Source organism: Bombina bombina, chromosome 2 (genome assembly GCF_027579735.1).
Source record: "Bombina bombina isolate aBomBom1 chromosome 2, aBomBom1.pri, whole genome shotgun sequence".
NCBI lineage: Eukaryota > Metazoa > Chordata > Amphibia > Anura > Bombinatoridae > Bombina > Bombina bombina.
In genome coordinates, this window is record NC_069500.1 from 153409507 (window position 1) to 153435158 (window position 25652).

Sequence of the window (25652 nt, forward strand, 5' to 3'; positions counted from 1 at the left end):
TGACTAAAGGCAAAGAATGACTGGGGGATAGGGGAAGTGGGAGGGATATTTAAGCCTTTGGCTGGGGTGTCTTTGCCTCCTCCTGGTTGCCAGGTGTTGTATTTCCCAACAGTAAGGAATGAGCTTGTGGATTCTCCCTGATTTATAGAAGGAAACCATGCTTCCCAAACTCTTGCATAACAAGACAAGCATAAGTGTGACAAACAATTCAATTAAACATTAAATAAATGCTACATAGAATTATATATTCAAAGCAAAAATTAGCCTGAAAATATTAAGTGTACTTTTTGTAAAAATTATGGGCCAGATTACAATGTGGAGCACTAATTAATGCTCCCACTAACTGCGCTAGAAGTAACCTGTTTGCGCACGTTGGGTTGCGCTCATATTATGAGTTGAAAGTAAACTGCCAAACTTACAATATCGCATTTGCATTCACTTATTCCAAAAATACAAAAAGGTAGCAGCACCACTTGAAGAAATGTTCAATTCTTATTTATTGGGACATCACATAAACAAAAAGCACGTTGTTTCGGTCTATCTGACCTTAATCATGTTGCATTCACTTATTCCCCCATAGAAGTCAATGGAGAAAAAAAAATTAAAAATAAAAATGTACATGCCACTCTCGCGCAAACCTGATCACATATCCCCATGTGTGCTAATCCAAATAAAAATATGAATATTTCACATTCCAATGTTCTTCACATAAAAAGAATATGTTCTATTTATTCATTAAAAAAATCTACATATATCTGATGTTTTTGTGGTACAATATATATATATATATATATATATATATATATATATATATATATATATATATATATATATATATATATACACACCTATATATAAAAATTATTATATATAGGTATAGATGTATATATAGGAATAGCAATTTAAAAATACTTCAAACATAGTCTGCTATATGCAGAACATTGGAATGTGAAATATTTACAGTAAATACACAGTATGACACTTTATCAAATACGAATATTGCATAAATATGCTTTTACATGTTTTTATCTACTTAACTGCAAAGGGCTCCAATGCATGTATATACATGTGTATATATGTGTACATTATCTACATATGTATTTATATATCTGTAAATACATATATACACAAGTAAATACATAAATACATATGTACACACACACATATATATATATATATATATATATATATATATATATATATATATATATATATATATATAAATATAAGTCAACAAATGATTCTTCCCTCTTTTTTTTAAAGTTTTTCACATATTTATTAGTTTCGGCGCCCTTAAAGGGACAGTATACACTCATTTTCATATAACTGCATGTAATAGACACTACTATAAAGAATAATATGCACAGATACTGATATAAAAATCCAGTATAAAACGGTTTAAAAACTTACTTAGAAGCTGTCACTTTGGCTCTGTTGAAAAGGTAGCTGGAAAGCCCACTGCAAGTGGCAAATAAGACACTCCCCCCTCCCCCTTCTTTTGCATATGAAAAGACCCTTTACACAAACAGGAGCAAGCTGGAGTAGGTAGTCGAGCGTATTCACATAAAACTTTGGGGCTTGGTTAGGAGTCTGAAAATCAGAGCAATGTTATTTAAAAATAAGCAAAACTATACATTAATTAAAAAAAAACTTTATGGGCTATATAAATAGATTATCTACAAAACATTTATGCAAAGAAAAAATGAGTGTATAATGTCATTTTAAGTCAAAAGCAAGGGCCGAAATGCTGAAACTAATAAATATGTGAAAAACTTTAATAAAGAGAGAAGAGTCATTTGTGGACTTATACTTAACCTTTTAAAGCCGTTATGCCGTTCTATTCCATCATAATTAGGCTGGGCTTTAAAGCCGTTATGACGGAATAGAACGTCATAGCCAACGGCTGTCCTGAAGCCTCCTGTGCTGTCAGGATTTGATCGCGGTCTTGGGGGTGTTCCTAGGGTTGTAGGGACGCCCCCCAGATGCGATCCAATAATTGAAATCTTGCGATCGTGTGCACGATCGCATGGTTTCAATTTGTCTACATCGGAACAGTTGTTCCGATGTAGGCACTTTAACCCGGACACGAAAGGGTTAAAGGCTCAAACTCTAAAAAGTTATGTTAGAGTGCTGGTCCTACATGGATATATATATAGATAGATAGATAGATAGATAGATAGATAGATAGATAGATAGATATGTATGTATTTCTGATGTGTTTTGTGCAACTTTTTTGTTTTGCAAAACACTTAACCAGAGCTCTGAAGTCATGGTAGTCATTCTAGCATAAATAGCTATTACGCTCAAGCGATTGCGTTTACTTTCAACTCGTAATACCAGTGGCAAGCTTGTTTTGGTTCTTTTGGTATCCTTTGTTGAAAATGATACATAGGTAGGCTCAGGAGCTGGGAGCTAGCTGCTATTGGTGGTTGGTTGCAAACATATGCCTCTTTTCATTGGTTTACTAATGTTTTCAGCTAGTTCCCAGTAGTGCATTGTGGCACCTTCAATAAAGGATACCAAGAGAATGAAGCAAAACTGATCATAGAAGTAAATTGGAAAGTTGTTTTAAATGACATGCTTTATCTAAAAATGCTTGATCTAAGAAATGTTTTGGGTTTCACTGTTTTATAAACACTTTTGCTTGTTCTCAAAATCTATTTAAAGGAACGCTAAAGTAAAAAAAACTTTCATGGTTTAGATAGAGCACATGATTGTAAAAAATTTAACTTCAATTATAAAAATGTCCACAATTTTTTTATATGCACACTTTCTGAGGCACCAGCTATGTATTATGATTGTCTGATGCCTGTCACATGGTGCAGGGGGGGGGAGTAAAATAGTACTCATTTTGAAACACAATTGCTTAAAGCATTGTACAAACTCATTTAGATCTAGTCCTATTTAGGCCTTTAAAGTGGACAGTTGAGAATGTATTTTTTTATACAGTGCATAATAGTATATTTGTATAGTAGTTCTAGACAGATGAATAAGTTAAGAAGAGACAATATATGTGGAGAGCGTAGTATTGGCCCTTTAAGTGTATCAGTTGGCATTCTGCTGGAATGTGCAAATCTTTGCCAAGCATTAGAGACACATGAAATTCAGTAGTGACCTTGGTATATTTGGACATAGGAACTGTTCCAAAGTGACAAAGAATATTCTAACAGTCCAACTAATTAATGTAGCTGTTTTAAAAACTCCTATATGGATATAAACTAGAACAGTCTTGTAAATTAATTACGAATTCCAAGAACCTTCAACTGGGGAATATTCTCCCCAATGTATTATACTAGAGAAACGATCAGTTAAACATGGCAAAGTTCAGAAAAGCTCAGTGAATACATTTTATTTAGCAGAATAGAAATACGAGTGCATTTTTGTTTGTTTCTGAGGATACTATGGAAATGGAGAACAAGCTTTTTCTCAGTTTTTAAAACCTTTAAAGGGAAAGTAATTTGGCAAATATTTAATCATGTATTAAAGAGATCATATTTTAAATTAGTGAACAAATATGTTTTACACACACAACAAAAGTTAACTCTCCAAAACTCACTTCTGCAGAACATGTGGTGTCCCAATAGGGACATGATTTTGCAATAAAGAAATACACAATGTAAAGCTATCCAACATTCTATGTAACAAAAAGATGGCAGAGATAGGTCCTGGCTGTGCAAAAATAAATCAATAAATAAATTTAAAACTTCAAAGCACATATTTTTCATACAAAACATATTTGTGATGGTCAGAATGTTGGTTTCAGCCTTTTTACCCTGGAACACCATCTGTTTACTTTTTATTTAACTAAAACCTCATGGACTGCATAAAATACCAGTAGGAGCAGAGGATGGGTTCAGTTTTGACTGCCAGTGTTCTACAATCCTGATTGGTTAATCTGATTTGCCCATCAGGATTGATTACACAAGTTTCCTATATGGCAAAGAGCCACACTATGGTATAGATGTGAACTAAACAAGACATTTACTTGCTGGTGATCAGTAGGAGCTAAAGATGTAAGATTCTTTAGTTAGACTTCAAGAAAGGGCATTTTACTGGGCAGTTAAGGACTTTTTTTGGGGTGGGGTTATGTGTGGAGTGTGTTTAAGATGGGTAATCACAAGGAAGGGGGGTATATTTTAGTGGGGGTTTACTGGTGGTTGATATTGTATAGGATTTACTAATAAGGGTTTGTGTAGAGGGTTGCTGTTGGGGAGTCCAATCATTTTGTTTTATTAGATAAGCAGCTAATGTTGTAATTGGAGGGACAGTCATGGTTTTGGTTGACTGCAGCATAGGGAGGTTGTAACTATGCTATTCAAATGTATTCCTGGCTGTCAGGCAGTGTGGCAGCCAGACTAAGCACTGTCCTACTTTTCACACACTTGCAAAGGCCCTTATAAAGTGCTTGTGAGACAGCACACCATGTGTTCCTTCAGGAGAAATCACAAGCAAATGTATAAAAAGGGACATTTCAGTGCACAAATAAAATGTTACAAGTCAAAACAGTTAAACAAAGAGTCAAAGTTGCACACATAGAACACCTCCTCTCTGCCCCAGGTGAGAAAGCAGCCAGTGATTGGAACATTATATATATGCCTTCTATATGCATGCCGCCGGCCCGCCTTCTTATTTGCTGGTGAGCTGTACCCTCAGTTGGGCGGTACAGTAGCATACTTTGAGTACTTATTTCACACCCCTAAGCAGTAGTTAACCCCATAGTAAAAAAAAATGTTTTTAAAAAAATATTCTAACTAGATAAAGCACTTTATTTTTACACTAAAATGCCTGTTTACAATATGTCTCATGGGTTTTTACAAACAGAACATATATACAATGTAATTTTATTCTACTTTCCAACTGTAATCATTTTTTCCTTTTGATATTTGATTAAAATTGGTTACATTATTCACTGCCATTCACATTTTCCATAAGAGAATATCTAGGTATGCTCAGCGCATCCATGTGTCTTCCTTTAACGTTTTTGTGAAATGCAGTTTTCTATTTTATTTTATTACTTTTTATTGCTTGTATTCCTGACAGCTTAACAGAAGTCACTAGTGCTATGCTAAGGGCTCAATTTATCAAGCCCCTACGGCTGCAAGTTCTCACAAGAACTTGCTCGCCGTGATTTATCAAGCAGCGGTCACCAGACTGCTGCTTCCCTAAGCTATTCCCCCACCTCTAAGGTGGCGAAATTCAATCTCCTCGGTCGAGTCCGACCGAGGAGATTGACAGCTCCTGCCCGCGCGTGATTGGCTGTGCCCGGGTAGGGGGCGGGATTGCACGCGAGCGCAAAATTGCGCTTGTGTGCAATGGCGAATACCTGCGGGTAATTTCACCCCGCCACAGGCGAGCTGAGGCGTTCCCTCAACAGATCATCTGATAAAGAAAAACAAAGACAACTTAATGATTATTCTTCATATCAAAGGTACTCATCTAAAAAAAAATATTAATTATCCAGTTTTCAAATGTGATATTATGGACTTCGTATTGTATCAAATACATAGAATAATTCTATTTATAGAGGTCAACCCAAAGGCATATGCACAACAGCTGGTAAGGCAATCACTCTACTCTATAACTCAGTATCACTAACGCAATCTGTAACACAGTGTCCAGTATTGCCCAATAACAACATGAAGAAACAGTTCCATACCAGATCTACAAAATTGTATGGCTGTTGGACACTTGTGTGTCATATAATCAGGGCCATGGAGCTGTTATTACAGTTTGGCACAACCAGGGTTTTGGGTTACAGATAAATAACACATTAAGTTTAAGATGAGCTCTATTAATCTAAGTGCAAACTAAAGAAACCTCAGAGCACTGCGCTACATCACAGCTTTTTTTCAGAGCACTGTGCTACATCACAGCTTTTTTTTTTTTTTTTAATGTCTTCAAAGTTATCAAGCACTACAAGCAATTGATAAAATGTTTTGATTAATGACTGTTTGGCAGTATCTGCAATACAAATATAATTCTTGTTTTTAGAGAAAAATAATATTTTTAGTTAACACTACACTGTCAAAATTTACAAATAAACATGTCTGACATTTACACAAAAAAAAATTAAAAAAAAATCAGTGACCAATATATCCACCCTTCTTTTCAATAAGTCATAAGCCTTCCATCCATGGAGACTGTCAGTTTCTTGAACTGTTGACGATCAACTTTTTGTGCAGCAGCAACCACAGCCTCCTATACACTGTTCAGAGAGGTGTACAGTTTTCCTTCACCGTAAATCTCCCATTTAAGAAGGGCCCACAGGTGAGGGAGGGGGCCATGTCATTATTTTTTCATCTTTAAGGTCTTTACTGGCTAGCCACGCAGTGGAGTACTTCGATGCATGCGATGGAGCATTGTGCTGCATAAATATCATGGTGTTCTTGAAAGATGCAGACTTTTTCCTGTACCACTGCTTGAAGAAAGTGTCTTCTAAAAACTGGCAGTAGGTTTGGGAGTTGATTTTGAGTCAATCTTCAACCCAAAAAGGTCCAACTAGCTCATCTTTAATAATACCAGCCCATACCAGTACCCCACCTCCACCTTGCTGGCGTCTGAGTCGAAGTGGAGCTCTGTGCCCATTACTGATCCAGCCACGGGCCCATTCATCTGGTCCGTCAAGAGTCACTCTCATCTCATCAATCCATAAAACCTTTGAAAAATCTGCCTTCAGATATTTCTTGGCTCTGTCTTGACGTTTCAATTCATGTGTCTTGTTCAGTGGTGGTCGGTTTTCAGCCTTCCTTACCTTGGCCATGTCTCTGAGCACTGAACACCTTGCACTTCTGGGCACTCCAGGTTGGTTGCAGTTCTGGAATATGACAGCACTGGAGGATAATGGGTTTCTGGTAGCTTCACATTTGATTCTTCTCAAATCTTTGGCAGTTAATTTGCGTCTTTTTTTTCTGAACACATTTCTTGCGACCCTGTTGACTATTTGCAACAAAACTTTGATGGTTCTATGATCACACCCCAATATCCTAGCAATTTCAAGAGTGCTTAATCCCTCTGAAAGACTTTTTTACAATTTTTGACTTTTCAAAAGTCAGTTAAATCTCTTTTTTGTCCCATTTTGTCTGAGGAAAAGAAGCTGCCTAATAATTATGCACACCTTGATATAGGGTGTTGATCTCATAAGGCCACACCCTCCCTCATTTCACAAATACACATCACCTGATATGCTTAAATCCAATAAGCATTCAAGTTTATACAGCTTGGAGTTGGACAATATGCATAAAAATGATGATTTGGTCAAAATACTCACTTGCCTAATAATTGTGCACACAGTGGTGTATGTATGATGACTGATAATCTTCAATGAACACTTTTCTATTAAAAGTGATACATTTGTGGCAATTTTAAAGGAAAATAAATGTGCAAAAATACAATTCTGTGAATCAAAGAGAAAGAGAGAGGCGCCTCATGGGACAGTATCGTAACAACCAGATAAGGCAAACAATGAGGCAGCCCGTGATGGGGTATACTCACAAGGATAGCGGCATATGAGGATGCCTAGTAGAGCGGGACGGGACTTTAGGTCGCCCGACAGACATACACAGCAGTGCGTGGAGACGTCAGGTCACGGGGTCCGTTCAGCCAATCAGAGGCCACAGAGAATCAGCATCAGACGTCAGAGCTGTTCCGGGAGTAGCCATTGCTAGGCTGGACAAGCTTTGGAAGTAGGTGAAGACCAGAGAAGCCATGGACATAACTGCACATTATCTCATCTGCTTAAGCAAAATATTTGAAGCAATAGTAGTAGCTCTGAAGCAGGCTGCATATAATTCTCTCTCTCCTCAAAGCTAATTATTTTTCAGCTTCCACAGTTCATTGACAGCTCACTTCTAAGACTGAAAGTCATTGTTTCCTGCACCTTGGCTATTACCTGCCCTGACGTCTGATGCTGATTCTCTGTGGCCGCTGATTGGCTGAACGGACCCCGTGACCTGACGTCTCCACGCACTGCTGTGTATGTCTGTCGGGCGACCTAAAGTCCCGTCCCGCTCTACTAGGCATCCTCATATGCCGCTATCCTTGTGAGTATACCCCATCACGGGCTGCCTCATTGTTTGCCTTATCTGGTTGTTACGATACTGTCCCATGAGGCGCCTCTCTCTTTCTCTTTGATTCACAGGCACCTAGCTTCACTATACAAGAGTGCTGCCTGCTTATTCAGAAGATTCTGGGAACATCCACCTACTGAACGCCTTTCTGAACTTTGCGCACCTCACATAGAGACTTGATTTACTCTATATATATTGTTTTCAAAAAAAAATACAATTCACTAATATGTAAGAGCATTTTATTATCCCATCATTGCTTGAATATAACTATACATTTCATTTCTGTACAGGGGCAAAAACACATAGTTAAAAGTAGTAATGTATCACTTGGAGTTAGCTGAACACACGGTAAACCAGTGAGAAGACAAATATGTGTGTAGCCACCAGTGTTACTCTAAAGCCATGTTTGTGTGAGGTTTAGCAGTGAAACAGTTAATAAAAGAACCATACTATGCAATCTACATTGAGCAGTGCTTGCTAATTGAAGGGTGCAGTTCCCTAATTAACTGTTTCACTGCTGGGCCACATACAAAACTGGCCTTAGACGGAACAATGGTAGATACCAATCACCAACTAGGTTCACCAGTTTGGTGCTTCTGAGTATATCTTGGTATGTTTTTCATCAAATAATACCAAGAGAACAAAGTAAATTTGATAACAGAAGTAAATTTAGAAGTCCCTTAAAATTGCATGCCCTATCTCAGTGGTTCCCAAAGAAGGGAGTGAGATTAACAAGGACGTTCTAAAAGGCACAAATTGTAGAAGGGGTAATAGTAGGCAAGAAGTGGAAGAGGATGCTCTCTATGGATTCAATGTTGTCCCTTCTGTATTGGTTTGGGATTATCAGAAACGTACACTCTGGCTGCAATAGATTGCGCTCACTTGTATGTAAGGCTCACATTCTTCATTTTGCCAGCACCGTACAATAACACATATTGTTAACGTTAACTGCACAGTTTGGAATTACTGTGTAGTAGTAGGAAACACAGCAGAGGCCTGTTAAGCACAAAATAATGATGATAAAAGTATGTTTAAATGAATGATCCCCTCCCTTCCCATTTAAAAATGCAGTAGCGCCATTGCAAAAACGCACGTTGTACAAGTCAGCTACCTCCAGCACACAAAAAAGCATCACAATTGCTTTAAACAATTTTAAGATAAACATCAGGGGTGCTAATGTAAAAAAAAATATATATATATTAAGTAACTCTATACACTGCAATTGCCTTTGTAAGAATTTGACCATAAAGTATGAACACAGTATGTTTATGGAACTCACAGTAATTCTATGCACTAAAATAAATGCCCAGAGCTGTGCGCATATTTAAAAGACTGTGCGCTGGGTTGGAAAGTGGAAACAATGTTCATAGTGGCAATATAGTCTTTATGAATATCGCATGCTGGACCTAAGCGTAGGTGAAAAATCCCCACTACTCCTCTGTAACTACCCAGAACACCCAGCCAGATTAGGGTTGCCACCCCTGCCATGTTTTCCTGGACACTTAAGAGCAACACATGCTGCAGGGTGTGGAGAGGGGAACATGAATGGCACCTAGAGATAGAAGACACATTGTGATACTGGACAGCACTATTCATGTTCCTCCCTGCATACCCTGCAGCATGTGTAACTCATAAGTAACATGGCTGAGGTGTCAACCGTAAACCAGACCATTGAGCCAGCAAGACGACTTTACATAACAAGACATGGCAAGTGCATTTCCCTAGTGTTGCTGCTGTAATTATTGTTTATTCATGTTGCAAGAGGTTCGAGTTTGATATGCAAGATATAATGTATTGGGGGACCTTACACAGCAATAGATGTTAAAGGGACATGAAACCCAAAAAATGTTATATCCTGATTCAGAAAGAGAAAATAATTTTAAACAAGTTTCCAATTTACTTCTGTTATCAAATTTATAAATGTATAAATTAAAGCCCCAATATACATTTAAATAGCCAGGTGATGATTCTGGAAATAGTGATCGCTTAGTGTGAATAAATGCACATTTATTTATAGTTGTGGCTCATGGGAGCTCCAATGTGCAGAATAAAGTTATATAATATCCAAAGGCCCTAATTTATATGAGTATAACCCCATGTTCTTTTCACTAGAGTTAAGAAACCCCCCCAGATGTTTAGAACCTTGTTTATTAAAATATGAATGAAAATATACTTTTTTATTTTACTCATTTTGTTGTAGAGTTCTCACATGATATATACATAAAATAATAGTAAAGTTTGAATCTGCTAGGTCTGCTAAAAAAACATAAATTATGCTTACCTGATAATTTCTTTTCCCTCTGTGGGAGGAGAGTCCACTGCTTAAATCCTTACTTGTGGGAAATAAGAACCTGGCCACCAGGAGGAGGCAAAGACACCCCAGCCAAAGGCTTAAATACCTTCCCCACTCCCCTCATCCCCCAGTCATTCTGCCAAGGGAACAAGGAACAGTAGGAAAAATATCAGAGTATAAATGGTGCCAGAAGATAACATTAAATTTAGGTCCGTCCACCGGAGCAAACGGACGGGAGCAGTGGACTCTCCTCCCACAGATGGAAATGAAATTATCAGGTAAGCATAATTTATGTTTTCCATCTTAATGGGAGGAGAGTCCACTGCTTTATTCATTACTTGTGGGAACAAATACCCAAGCTCTAGAGAACGCTTAATGAACAAAAACGGGAGGGTAAAAGGAAGTGGACCCTATACTGAGGGCACCAGAGCCTTCAGAACCTTTCTTCCAAAAACAGCTTCCGCTGAAGCAAAAACATCAAATTTGTAAAACTTTGTAAAAGTTTGTAAGGAGGACCAAGTAGCAGTCTTACAAATCTGCTCCACAGAGGCCTCATTCTTAAAGGCCAAAGAAGAGGCCACAGCTCTATTTGAGTGAGCCGTAATCCTCTGAGGAGGCTTATGTCCCGCTGTCTCATAGGCCAAACGGATAATGCTCCTCAACCAAAAAGATAGAGAGGTGGAAGAGGCCCTGTGTCCCCTACGCTTCCCTGAATACACCACACATAAGGATGAAGTCTGTCTGAAATCCATTGTGGCCTTAAGATAAAACTTCAGGGCTCGAACCACATCCAAGTTATGCAGTAACCTTTCCTTAGACAAAGAAGGGTTGGGACACAAGGAAACTTAATGTCAAGCGCATGCATAGGCTCAAACGGAGCATTCTGCAAAACTTTAAGAACCAAGTTTAAGCTCCAAGGAGGAGCAGAATTTCTAAAGACAGGTCTGATCCTAGACAGAGCCTGAACAAAGGACTGAATATCAGGAAGCTCTACTAGCTTCTTGCGTAACAGAACTGATAATGCCAAAATATATCCCTTTAAGGAACTGGTGGCAAGACCCTTAGTCAGTCCATCCTGGAGAAAGGCCAGAATCCTGGATACCCTAACCTTGTGCCAGGAATATCCACGTTCCTCGCACCAGAATAAGTAGGTCCTCCACACCTTATGATAGATGCGATGAGTGTTCGGCTTCCTGGCCTGGATGAGAGTATCAATTACTCTCTCAGAAAAACCTCTCTTGGTGAAGAAAGGCACCCTGAACCAGCAGAGCTCTGCGACAGGATAAACTTCATGGAGGAGACAATGAGATCCCCACCAGATCCGCAAACCACATCCTCCGCGGCCACAATGGAGCAATCAAAATGGACGAAGCTTGCACAGGTTTGGTTTGCACAGGTTTGACTATTCGAGGAAGGAGTGTCAACGGCGGAAAAATGTAAATTAGGTTGAACTCCCAAGGCACCACTAAGGCATCTATCAGCTCTGCCTGTGGGTCCCTGGACCACGACCCGTATCTGGGTAGCTTGAAGTTGAGTCTGGATGCCATGGGATCTATGTCCGGCATCCCCCATCTGTTGCAGATCTCTGCAAATACCTCGAGATGGAGAGACCATTCCCCCAGATGAAACCATTGTCTGCTGAGAAAGTCAGCTTCCCAGTTGTCCACACCCGGAATGTGGATTGCTGAGAGCGAACAATTGTGAGTCTCTGCCCATTCCAGAATCCGAGAAACTTACCTCATGGCTAGGCAGCTTCTCATTCCACCCTGATGGTTTATGTAAGCCACCAAGGTAATGTTGTCCCCCTGGAATCTGAGGAATCAGGATGATACCTGGTGGGGACAAGCCCTAAAAGCGTTGAATATCGCTCAAAGTTCCAGAATATTTATTGGTAGCGTCGATTCCTCACGAGTCCACCTGCCCTGTGCCCTCCTGGAACCCCAAACAGCTCCCCAGCCTGATAGACTCACGTCCGTGGTCACAATCTCCCAGGATGACATCAAGAAGGATGTCCCCTGGGCCAGCTGTCCCGGACGGATCCACCAAGAGAGGGATTCCCTCACTCGGTTGCCTAGAGAGATCTGTTTGGATAGATCTGAGTGATCGCTGTTCCATTGTCTCAAAATGCATAACTGCAGAGGTCTGAGATGGAACCTGGCGAATGGGATGACATCTATGCTGGATACCATGAGTCCAATCACCTCCATACACCTGGCCACAGATGGCCATGTAGAGGTCTGAAGGGCAAGACAGACGCAATCTTGGAATGTCTCTGATCTGTCAAGAATATCTTCATAGATATGGAATCTATTATCGTACCCAGGAACTCCACCCTGTTGATGGGAACCAGATAACTCTTTCCCTTGTTTATCTTCCATCCATGGGATCGACGGAGAAGAAGAAGAGCCCTTGAGTGGACCTCTGCAAAACTGCAGGACAGAGCCTGGAACAGAATGTCATCCAGATAAGGAGAAACCGCAATACCGCTGGCTCTCGCCACCACAAGCAGTGCCCCCAGAACCTTCGCAAAGACTCTTTGGGAGGTTGCCAGACCGAACGGTAGGGCCACAAACTGGAAGTGTTGGTCCAGAGATGCGAATCTTAGGAATGTAATGTGGTCCCTGTGAATTGGCAAGTGAAGGTAGGCATCCTTCAAGTCTATTGTCGTCATGAATTGCCCTTCTTGAACTAGGGGCAGAATCAATCTGATCGTCTCCATCTTGAACGATGGGACTGACAGAAACTTTTTTAGGCACTTTAGGTCCAGAATTGGGCGGAACGCGCCCTCCTTCTTTGGGACCACAAAAAAGGTTTGAATAATACCCTAGACCTCTTTCTGCTAGAGGTACTGAAACGATTACTCCGAGAGATGAGAGATCCTTCACGCACTCTAGAAAGAAGTTTCTCTTCTCCAGTCTTGAGGATAGATTTGACAGGAAGAATCTGCCCCTGGGCGGATGAATTTTGAACCCTATCCTGTAACCGTGGGTGATAACCTCCAGAACCCAAGGATCCTGTACGTCTCTCATCCAAGCCTCTGCGAACAGAGATAGTCTGTGCCCCCTACATGACCCAGTAACGGCTTCTTTCTCTGCCTGGACTTGTTGCAAGATTGAGCTGGCTTCCAAGATCCCTTGGACGGCTCGGTCTTCGCAGCGAAAGGGACGAAAAGTAGAGCCCTTAGGCTTATTCTTCTTATCCTGCGGAAGGAAAGCACCCTTGCCTCCCGTGACCGTGGATATGATAGAGTACAGGCCTGGACCAAAAAGAACTTTCCCCTGAAAGGGAAGGGATAGTAATCTAGACTTGGAAGTCATGTCAGCAGACCACGACTTTAACCATAGAGCCCTGCGAGCTAGAACAGAGAAACCTGATGTATTGGCATTCAGGCGAATAACCTGCATGTTTGCATCACAGATAAAATAATTAGCTACCCTTAAGGCCTTAATCTTTTCCTGTATCTCCTCGAGGGGAATCTCCACCTCGACCATAGCTGATAGTACGATCGCAGCTACCGGTTGGAAAACAAACCCTGTGAGTTGGAACATCTTTCTCAACATGGATTCTAACTTCTTATCCTTGAACGACGAACTATCCTAGAGGGGAATAGTTGTACGCTTAGCGAGCTTAGAGATAGCTCCATCCACCCTAGGAATGGCCCCCCATAGTTCAAGCTGAGAGTCCAGAACGGGGAATAGCTTTTTAAAGGAGGTAGAGGGAGAAAATGATGAGCCCAGTTTCTCCTACTCATTCTTAATAATCATAGCCATCTTCACGGGGGCTGGGAATGTCTGAGGCACCACCCTGTCCTCGTAAACCCTATCTAGCTTAGGGATCAAAGGTTCTTCCAAAAGTTTCGGTTCCATAACCTCCAACGTAGCAAGCACTTCTTTCAGTAAAAAGCGCAAATGCTCCATCTTAAACTTAAAATCTGGCTCCTCCATAGCCGGAGGTCTAGAAGAAGCCGATTTTGTCCCAGAGAGAGCGCCCTCTGACAATTTGGAGGAGTCCTCCTCCTCAGATAAACTCTCAGAGATATCCAGTGGGGTAGATGAATGGGACGGAAGGCTATGTCTTTCCCTTCACTTGCGCTTCGCAGGGCGTGGTAGGGCATGGAAGGCCGCAGAAACCGACACTTGCAACTGGGCAGCGAAATCTGGGGACCACGAGTCCTTTCCCTCGGGAGGATTAGTAGGGCCTTGGGGAGCTACATGTGTAATCAGAGATGAATGTTGGGAACACACCTCACGGGATGGAGAACCCTCAGAGGTGGACAGCTCAGTAGTACTAAATATCTTATTCTTTTAAGATATTGCAATCTTATCAAAGCATGTGGAACACAGTTGAGCAGGCGGATCAACCTGTACCTCCTCACAATAAACACAGGTATTAGATTTAATTAAAGAGGGAGTATACTCTAGCATATCAGAGTCCTCCATAGCTTGCACCTTTAATTCGGACTGTGATAGATTAAATGGCACCTTTATACACCAATGGCCTGGGCACTCACCACCTACTATGACCCGGACCTCAGAGAAACCGTTACGTCTCCCGTAATTGCTGATCAGGAAAGAGGAAGTTTGAGAGGCCACACCGGGTCACATGGAGTGCAATACAGGACCACCCCTGCCTTCTAGAGAAAATGCACCAAAAAGAAAAGGCTGCCCAATTCTCACCTCACACATGACGTAGCATTTACACAATAAAGATATTATGCCTAAATTCCCCCCTGTTCAATAATCCCCTTTCCAGGGATATTAACCCTTGATTCTATACAGATAAAATGAGACACACTGTTACTCTGTCTTCTTGCGTTATCATATGTGTATAAATGAAACGATCTTACCAGAATCTATGCCCATGGAACAGGAACACGGCCCTTCAAGTGTGTCAGGTTAGTAGAATCGCTTCTGACATGGACTTGAGTAAATAAAGGCAGGCAACGAAACTCGTCAACGCTGATTGCCAAGGAGCTGTTAATATGAGTTGGGATGGTTTCGCAGAGATGACACTCCCTGCATCTCCGGACTGTAACTTTCATCCATGCTCTCACTGAGAATCTGACAGGATTACTTAAAAACTCCAGTCCCATTCCGAAGAGTACTACCCTCCACAAGAGACTACTCCAAATCTTCCGACACTTCTCTGCCAACCTCCTGTGACAAAAGGCAAAGAATGACTGGGGGATGAGGGGAGTGGCGGAGGTATTTAAGCCTATGGCTAGGGTGTCTTTGCCTCCTCCTGGTGGCCAGGTTCTTATTTCCCACAAGTAATGAATGAAGCAGTGGACTCTCCTCCCATTAAGATGGAAATAATAAAATATATTATATATATATATATATATATATATATATATATATATATATATATATATATATATATATATATATATATATATATATATACACACACACACATACACACACACATACAGTATATATATTTATATATACATACACATTTCTGGTGCACTACATGACAGGAAAAAGTGCTCTTGGTAATGTATAACATTCTTGCAACATTGCTGCCATATAGTGTTTACCAGCATTTCAAAAAAAGCATAAAAAAGAAAAAAACATTTGCCAATAGAAGTAAATTGGAAAGTTGTTTAAAATTGTATGTTCCATCTGAATCATGGCAGAAACATTTTGGGTTCATAAACAGCCACTAAAAATATAGATGAAGTGATACTCTGTACATTTTAAACATGATCGCAGCAAACTCACAACCATCTATGAATCTAGGGTAATGTTAAGTTTCATGTTTTTTTTTTTTTTTATCCATAATGCTTATTTATTATGAACAGTCAAATCACAATTTTTTTTTTAACATATATGTTTTGCAAAAAAAAAATGTAATTTTACATATTCTGTTGTACCTCTCCATGCAGAATCCGTGTAGATCTTGATTGGAACAGCCAATAGAATGCAAGCTCAATCCTATTGGCTGATTGCATCAGCCAATAGGATTTTTTCACCTTTAATTACGATTGGCTGATAGAATTTTATCAGCCAATCGGAATTCAAGGGACGCCATCTTGGATGACGTCACTTAAAGGAACCTTCATTCGGAAAGAAGACTTCGATTGAAGAAGATGCTCCGCGCCGGATGTCTTGAAGATGGACCCGCTCCGCGCCAGATGGATGAAGATAGAAGATGCCGTCTGGATGAAGACTTCTGCCCGTCTGGAGGACCACTTCTGCCGGCTTGGCTGAAGACTTCTCCCGGCTTCGTTGAGGACTTCTTGCCGCTTCGCTGAGGACTTCTCCCGGCTTCGTTGAGGATGGATGTCCAGTCTTCAAAACTGTAAGTGGATCTTCGGGGGTTAGTGTTAGTTTTTTTTTTATAGGTTTCTTGGGTGGGTTTAGTTTTAGATTAGGGTTGGGTCAATTGAAAAAGAGCTAAATTCCCTTTTAAGGGCAATGCCCATCCAAATGCCCTTTTCAGGGCAAAGGGGAGCTTAGTTTAGGTGTAATTAGTTTAAATATCTGACAATTTCTTTTTTTATTTTGTGTAATTTAGTGTTTTGTTTTTTTTGTAATTTAGGTAACTATTTAATTTAGGTAATTTATTTAATTGTAGTGTAAGGTTAGGTGTTAGTGTAAGACAGGTTAGGTTTTATTTTACAGGTAAATTTGTATTTATTTTAGCTAGGTAGTTAGTAAATAGTTACCTAGTTAAATAAATACAAACTTGCCTGTAAAATAAAAATAAACCCTACGCTAGCTACAATGTAAATATCAGTTATATTGTAGATAGCTTAGAGTTTATTTTACAGGTAAGTATTTAGTTTTAAATAGGAATTATTTAGGTAATGATAGGAATTTTTATTTAGATGTATTTTAATTATATGTAAGTTAGGGGGTGTTAGGGTTAGGGGTTTATAACTTTAGTATAGTGGTGGCGACTTTGGGGGCGGCAGAATAGGGGTTAATAAATGTAGGCAGGTGGCGGCGAAACTAGTGTTTGTGATGCGGGAGTGCGGTGGTTTAGGGGTTAATATGTTTATTATAGTGGTGGCGATGTACGGAGCGGCAGATTAGGGGTTAATAATTATAATGTAGATGTCGGCCATGTCGGGGGCGGCAGATTAGGGGTTAATAAGTGTAAGATTAGTGGTGTTTAGACTCGGGTTCATGTTAGGGTGATAGGTGTAAACATAAATTTTGTTTCCCCATAGGAATCAATAAGGCTGCGTTACGGAGCTTTACGCTGCATTTTTGCAGGTGTTAGGCTTTATTTCAGCCGACTCTCCCCATTGATGTCTATGGGGAAATCGTGCACGAGCATGTAAAACCAGCTCACCGCAGCTTTCAGCAGCGCTGGTATTGGAGTGCGGTATGGAGCTCAATTTTGCTCTACGCTCACTTCTTGCCTGATAACGCCGGGTTTTTATAAACCTGTAATACCAGTGCTGTAGGGAAGTGAGCGGTGACAACGACGTGCAAGTTAGTACCGCACCCCTCATACCGCAAAACTCGTAATCTAGCCGTTAGTTTCTTACCAACTGGAATGCATAGTGCCTGCTGTAAAGTTTGGTGGAGGCGGATTAATGTGGAAAAGGGTGTAGGGTAGCGCTAATAAAAGCAAAGAGCTCAAATTATATACGGTATATCTATACTGATATGGTGTTGTGTGAACGATGTTTTCCTTAAAAAAGATTATATCTGTGTAGATCGGTAAATAAAATTTATTATACAATAATAATATAACAGTATAGTGCCGACACTGATTTAAAACAATATAATGATATAAGACATAAATGTAAAATGCATAAAAAATCAGATAGTGATTCCAGGTTATAATAGCAAGAGAAAAAATTGGCTTGTTAAATACTTATGGCAGCCTAAACTGCAAATGTGTCCGTATTGGATATTTAACAAATGTTCTCAAATTGGGCACACAGAATTGATAAAGGCCTATCGGGCTGAAACGCGCAGATTTGCTCGTCTACATCCAAACTCTTACATTGATGCAAGTGGTTACAGTAGGTACGGCGCAATATCCCTCTCACATTACACAGAGAGGCTGATATATGCTTAAAAACCGGCCCATGATCTGCTTACCGCTTGTGTCCACCTTACGATTACCGTAATATATCTGGGGTTTTAAGCAAGCTCCCGACTCGGACACTGGTAAGGGTAGTAGGACTCGTTTGATATAGCTGTTAAATAAACCATCAGAAGCCAGCTAATACCTTCGGTCCCAGGACCTACCCTTACACCTGCTACTGTGGCCAATATCCTAGGACGCTACAAGATTATTCACAGTAAGCACTGAAGGATTACAATTATCAGCGTGCTTTCTATATTAATACTTGCTTCATTCACACCAGGAGAATCACTCTGCACAAAGTCACGGGACTTAATAATAACAACGGACAACTCTACATACAGCAGAGACGGTAATTTTGTGTGCCCAATTTGAGAACATTTGTTAAATATCCAATACGGACACATTTGCAGTTTAGGCTGCCATAAGTATTTAACAAGCCAACTTTTTCTCTTGCTATTATAACCTGGAATCACTATCTGATTTTTTATGCATTTTACATGTATGTCTTATATCATTATATTGTTTTAAATCAGTGCCGGCACTATACTGTTATATTATTATTGTATAATAAATTTTATTTACCGATCTACACAGATATAATCTTTTTTAAGGAAAACATCGTTCACACAACACCATATCAGTATAGATATACCGTATATAATTTGAGCTCTTTTCTTTTATTAGCGCTACCCTACACCCTTTTCCATGTTCTCTCTCATTAGCGATTTGGAGATTCGTTAATGTTCTGGGTTAGCTACAGAGCTTGAGAGTGTTAGTATCTTTTACACTAATCGTTGCGGAGGCGGATTAATGGTTTGGCGTTGTTTTCTAGTGAAAGCTTTGAATTTGCACAGGAAAGCTCAAAAAGGTGTGATGGTCAGGTGTCCACATACTTTTAGGCTGATATGTACAGTATTTAGGATTGACAAGATTTCTACTTAGTTATGTGCATAAATATATTATATGCACAGACCTGTGATATAATTATGCCAAAACATATAAATGTTTAAACAACAACAACAACAAAACACTCTCTTCTGTCACAATCTAAGGCCTCTATTCAAAGGGCCACTATAGTGGAAAAATGACATGCTCAAAATTTGTCAAACATGTAATTCTAACACTCACATCCCAACAATGGTGAGTGTTTAACCCCTCAAAAGTTGCTAAACACATTATTATTATAGTACCACTTGGGGGGGGGGGGGGGTCTAGAGCCCCGCTGGTCCCAAGCAGACACAGCCCAATAACTGCATTACTTGCACAACCCAGCAGTTTGATTATCACTGCTAATTAGATGACCGTCAGTTTCCACTCAGGATCACCAGTGCTCTTGGGCTCCCAAACAGTTTTTTAGATATATATTTAACTCCTTTATGCATGGTTGTTAGTGTTCTTGTGGGGTTCAGCAAGTTATTTTCCACTATAATGACCCTAATTAGCTAACAAGAGTGCTAATCCACACACTCTGCTTTCTCATGACTAAACAAGAAATGCAGAAATGGTTTAATTTCCCAACCATTAAATTAATTTCAATTCTACATCTACCCTTCCAATAACTATAAAACAGAAACGAGACAGAAAAGTAGGCAGTAGAAAATCAGCGTTGCCTCATTTGCCACTGGTTTATTTTTATACTTGGCACAATTATGTTAAACTTTTGAAGCATAAATATTTTTGTATTACAAAAAATAAATAAGTAAAAAAATAATAAAGCAAGCTGAATTAGAAGTAACTCCTTAGAGGGTCATGGAAGTCAATCTCAAGCATTCATGATTTAGTCAGTCTGCTATTGTTTAAAAAAACTTCCTACTCTTTGAAACTTACATCACGGCTCAGCTGCATCTGTGAGTCTTGAGCACTATTTTGTATAACACTGAAACAAATATTGGTAAAAAAAAAACATATTGTATTCGAGACACATGCACACTTTACCCCCAACCCCTCAGTACACTCTCATGGAAATAAAAAAAAATAAAAACGGCAAATAAGGAAAATATGATAAAAAAAGTTAATTAAAAATGTTAATTCATTACTCCCAAGTCACATTCAGGACACTATAGTCATATTTACTATTAAATGTTTAAGTACCAACAGTATAGCCATATCAAGCTGTATACAAGCAAATAGGCAATACATTTAGGGTGTTTACACATGAGATGTATATGGAAGAATGCACTGATTACTACTGTAATAAGCTATAAATTGCAATCTGGGGAAACTAAGGGGTGTTAACAATATTCCAGAAAGATCTGTGGCTACAACTCAAAACTCAATATCCCTAATCAGATTCACACCTCTCATATACCTAGGGCCGGCTCAACCATGGGAGCAAGTGGGTCCAATGGACGCAGGCAGCACTTCATTAACTGAGTCAGTCACTGTCAGACCCAGACCACTCATGTCTTCTTTCTCTATGTGGAAATTCCCAAGCTCCCAGCAGCATAAGCTCATCATGCACAAAGACACAGAATCGGTCCCCTAACTTCCTTCTCACTTATTGTGCATAAGCATTGGTTGCATGCAGATTGTCAGGCTTAGTAAGAACAGCGGCCAGGGTAGTAGGTTGATATGTTAATCAATAAGGTTACTATTGGGGAGCGTCATTGTATTCTTGGACCCAGGCAGCACAATGTCTTGAGCTGGCCCTGCATATACAACCTTTTTTATGGAAGGTTTATATGGTATGTAAGACCCCAAAGACACGAGAGCTATAAATCTTGGTTTTGCACATCCATAGAAATTATACAAATATTAAGGTATAATCAAGGAGTAGTGAGTTGCAAAAAAGACAAATGGCTGTAACTAGAAAATTAACTTAAAGGCACAATACATTTTTTTATTCAGACAGAGCATAACATTTTGAAATAATCCAATTTTCTTCCATTCTGACATTATGTGTGATCTTTATATAAGCACACTTTCTGATGCATCATCTCCTACTGAGCAAGTGCAAGAGCATACCTATATTAGATCTGTGATTTGCTGATGGCTGTCACCATGGGCATCAACAAAGGGGGGCACCCCCCCCCCCCCAGGTTTTCCTCCCCACCTGGAGTAAACACTGCAGAAAGAAAAGTCTAAATCTCTTTTTTTTTTATTTATTTATTTTTTAATTCCCCTGAAAATAGCTCTGTTTTAGAGGAAGAATCACAGTATTCTGGGATTTACATAGCATTCTTCATATTTTAGTTCACTATTTCCCTCTCACTATTGTGCCACTGCAGTTCTGGACTCTAATTCCCAGCATGCCCCCACCTCGGTGCTGTGTGTGTGCGCTATGAGCCATGTAGGGGGGGATTCCCATTCCCACCACCTTTTTAACAGCAGAAAAGAATATCTCATTAATGTATTCTGTGCAGAGTCCTCCTACTCATATACTGTAAGTTTGTTAAAGGTTTTGCCAATAGCACAAATAGATGACTTTATTTTTTATATTTCCAGTAATGTACTGTTAGCTGTTTCAGGCTTTATATGTATAGATTAACTTATATTGGTTCTCTTGTGTTTCATTTTGATTATGTTTTTCTTTCTTATAACTATATAATGCAACAGAAACAACTCACTAAATAACAAAACTATATGCTCCTATTTTCATTTATAAGTTAGGAGGCTGGCTGCATAAAGAAATTCATTTTATTACACCCAAAACAATTTAGCATATAGTGAATCCAAAATGTAGAGTGTTCTAGTAAAACTAGCACTAGTAGCATTTGGGGTAATTTTCAACCTCTGATTTATATGTATATGATCTTTGTGTGTGTTTATTGTTTGGGCATATTTCACATTATTGCCCCTGGGGGCAAATTAAAGAAAATTTTGAAAACGCATATGAAATTTAGAGTATTATTATATTGACCTTTTATTGTGCATTTATCGATAATGGAATTGTACTGTATTTAATAGGGCACACAAGACTCTACTACAGAACACATCAAACAGTACAAGCTGGTCCTATAGCAATGTCCTTGGGCCAGATACGAATACTTGCACAACTTTATGTCTATTCTACTTGCAGATGTTTACATACATATGAGCTACTGAAACTGCCAATAAACATCAAGACTAAATATAAATATATATATATGGTGTTCTTACCAGCTTCCGGACGGCGGCTTGAGTGAACTGTACACACAATTATAGCTATATAACAAAAAATATAACAAGTAGTCTTCAAGAAGTCAGATAAAAATTATTTTCTATAGACAATAAAATCTAAAAGGATAACGATACCTGCACTATAAAATGAGGACCATATATGCAGGGTTTGAAAGGTACAAATCACAATGATAGTGTTTACAGAAAAAGGAACACACTAAGTTTTGCACTAAATAGGTGATCTATACATTTATTCACATTATTAGCAAATAACAATAATGTGCATGTAACATCTACAGGCCAAGATATTTAACCAGGCTAATTATATAACCCTTCTATTGTAAGCGATAAATTAATCATGAATCGTAAAATAAATACAAAGCCTCACTTAGATGTTACTTTAAAAATAAATAGTACCTTTAAAGATGCATATGATGTGGAAACAAACTGCACAGAACTAATATAAGCTGCAGCTATGAAAAAGACTAATACATTTTGATAGATTTACATGTATTTAACAGAATGGACGTTGCTTGCTGTACTAGTATGTTACTGGCCTGCTAAGCCTAGATTTACACATGCTAATCCATTAGCCGCAGACAGCAATAAACAAGAACCCCAGCAAATAGAAATACATGCTGTTTTATGCCCTTTACTTTTCATGCTAATGTAATGTAATACTTGTTATAGGGCGCAATTAACCTTTATTAGCTGACCTGCACATTATCTAGCACTACATACTAGCAGCTAATAATGTAATAGTGAGCACAGCACAAAAATAACAAGCTACACACAAAGAGTTAAACATAACTACCTGTAGGATTTCAAAAATCTCATTCTCATCTTGGTTCGTGGCGATAATCGAGGGACAAAAACTCCCATAGGATCCCACAGAAAGGCCATTGAAAGGGTACTGTTAATACCGTGCGGATAATATTATCCAGCCAGGCGTACAGGAGGTACCCTGTGCAGACCATGAAGCCCTCTTAATGCTGCAGTAAAATCTCTTGGTATTCATGTGCTGGGGCAAAGATCTGGGAGTATGGATACACCTGCCCTGAGAGAGCTGCTGCAGCCGGGGCGAGATGAAGGCAAATACTTACTTAGACTAGGAATCTCTCTGACTAAAGCTGGTTACAAAAATAGCCCATCTCACGTGTGCTGGAGTAATTTGTTAATGAGAAATATCTATCAGGCACACACGCCGCGGTCACTGGGTTACAGACACTGATACCGTCTCTTTTCTAAGTAGTTTATATAGACACTAATGTTAAGACTGCACAAGCTCTATATATTTTACAGGAATTAAGACCATAAATATTTACAAATGAGAAACTTAAAGGGACACCCAAGCCAAAATTAAACTTTCATGATTCAGATAGAGCATGCAATTTTAAACAACTTTCCAATTTACTTGTATCACTTTGTTCTCCTGGTATTCTTTTTAAAAGCTAAACCTAAGTAAGATCATAAACTGATTTCTAAGCCCTTGAAGGCCTCCTCTTATATCAGTACATTTTGACCGTTTTTCACAGTTAGACCGTGCTAGTTTATGCGTATCATATAAATAACATTTTGCTCACTCCTGTGGAGTTATTTATGAGTCAGCACTGATTGGCTAAAATGGAAGTCTGTCAAAAGAACTGAGATAAGGGGGCAGTCTGCAGAGGCTTAGATACAAGGTAGTCACAGAGGTAAAAAGTATATTAATATAACCATGGGTAATAAAGGGATTATCTATATTTTTAAACAATAACAATTATGGAGTTAGACTGTCCCTTTAAGAAAATATATGCAATGATATATATATACTGTATGCATATATATATATATATATATATATATATATATATATATATATATATATATATATATATTAAAGTCTCTTTAGTATCTATCTATATCATTTTTATGTGCATTAATGTACACTTGTATTGATATTATTTAATATAGGTTTTGAAAATACAATTGCATGCTAAGCAGCATCTATTGTTCTTAAAGGGACATAAAACCCAAAATGTTTCTTTCATGATTCAGACAGTGCACACATTCAATAGGGGGGGGTATACATTTTTGTTTTCCAATTTACAAAGCATACATATTATATATATAATCGACAAATGCATAATAAAAAGTCAATGCAATAGCACTTTGAATGAGAAGTAGATTATTTTCACACATTTCACAGTTATGTCTATTTCCACTCCCCCTAAATCATGTCACAGCCAACCACAAATGTATATACGTATATACTGTGAATTCTTGCACATGCTCAGTAGGAGCTGGTGATTGAAAAACTGTAAATATAAAAATAATGTGCACCTTTTGTTACTGGAAGCAAATTGGAAAATTGTTTAAAATTGCATGCTCTATCTGAATCGTATAAGTTTAATTTTGACTTGAGTGTCCCTTTAAGATGTGCCACCTTTTTGACTACATTTGGCTACCAGATGGGTAAGCAAATGTTGCCAAATAACTCCTAGTACCTTAAGTAACCAAAAAATGACATTTACATTAATGAAATCAGTTCAACAACTTGGTAACAGAAATGCTGGCTCTCAGTGTTCTGTGAGATGCTCAACTTTCAATACTACAGAAGCAAAATCGCCCTGGTCCCTCCTTTCTAGTTACAAATGATTAAGTAAACGGATAAAGATGGTGTCTTACCACCAAGGTTTGTGGGAGAGCGGTAATTCGCAACCCCAATGGACTGTACCCCAAAACAGCGACTGTTGGAAACACACTGCTATCCAAAGAATGGAAGGTTAAATCTAATATTTTTAAAAGTAAACGTATTGTAGGTATTAAATATGGCAACTAGCCTGAGTTGTAATGTTTACAACAGACGTCAATTTTTCTAAGGATTTTTAACTGACTATATAAGCCACTTTGTAAAGACAGAATCTCCCTGAAAACTCATTTTGTAAAGATAAAGGCTTTTTATGTTTATCAAAACACTGTACACATGATAGATAACTGCTAGACTACAAGTGAAAACAACGTCCCTCAGTAAATAAAAAATCACAGATCTGTCTAAACAAATAATTAGACAGAGTAGAGTGATATAGAAACAATCATTTCACAGCATAGTTGACATGATTATGTATTGTGCTTTGATTGCAGTTTTATATGTAATAAAT

At 38.8% G+C, this 25652-nt stretch overlaps 1 protein-coding gene across 3 annotated transcripts in view; it reads right to left on the reverse strand.

Moving 5' to 3' along the window:
* Window positions 1-25652, reverse strand: part of PDE4D (phosphodiesterase 4D) — a 943818-nt gene that overhangs the window by 531230 nt on the left and 386936 nt on the right. Inside the window, exons 1-2 of one of the 3 annotated variants that reach the window (XM_053701296.1) lie at window positions 23327-23567; window positions 22513-22557 (exon numbers count right to left, since the gene is read on the reverse strand). The exons of 1 other annotated variant lie outside the window; for it this stretch is intronic. In XM_053701296.1, coding sequence (XP_053557271.1) covers window positions 22513-22557; window positions 23327-23415 — 134 coding nt within the window. In that variant the 5' untranslated portion in view covers window positions 23416-23567. Of the gene's footprint in view, window positions 1-22512; window positions 22558-23326; window positions 23568-25652 lie in introns of those variants that run through there. One more of the 3 variants, XM_053701297.1, reaches the window with a different exon arrangement.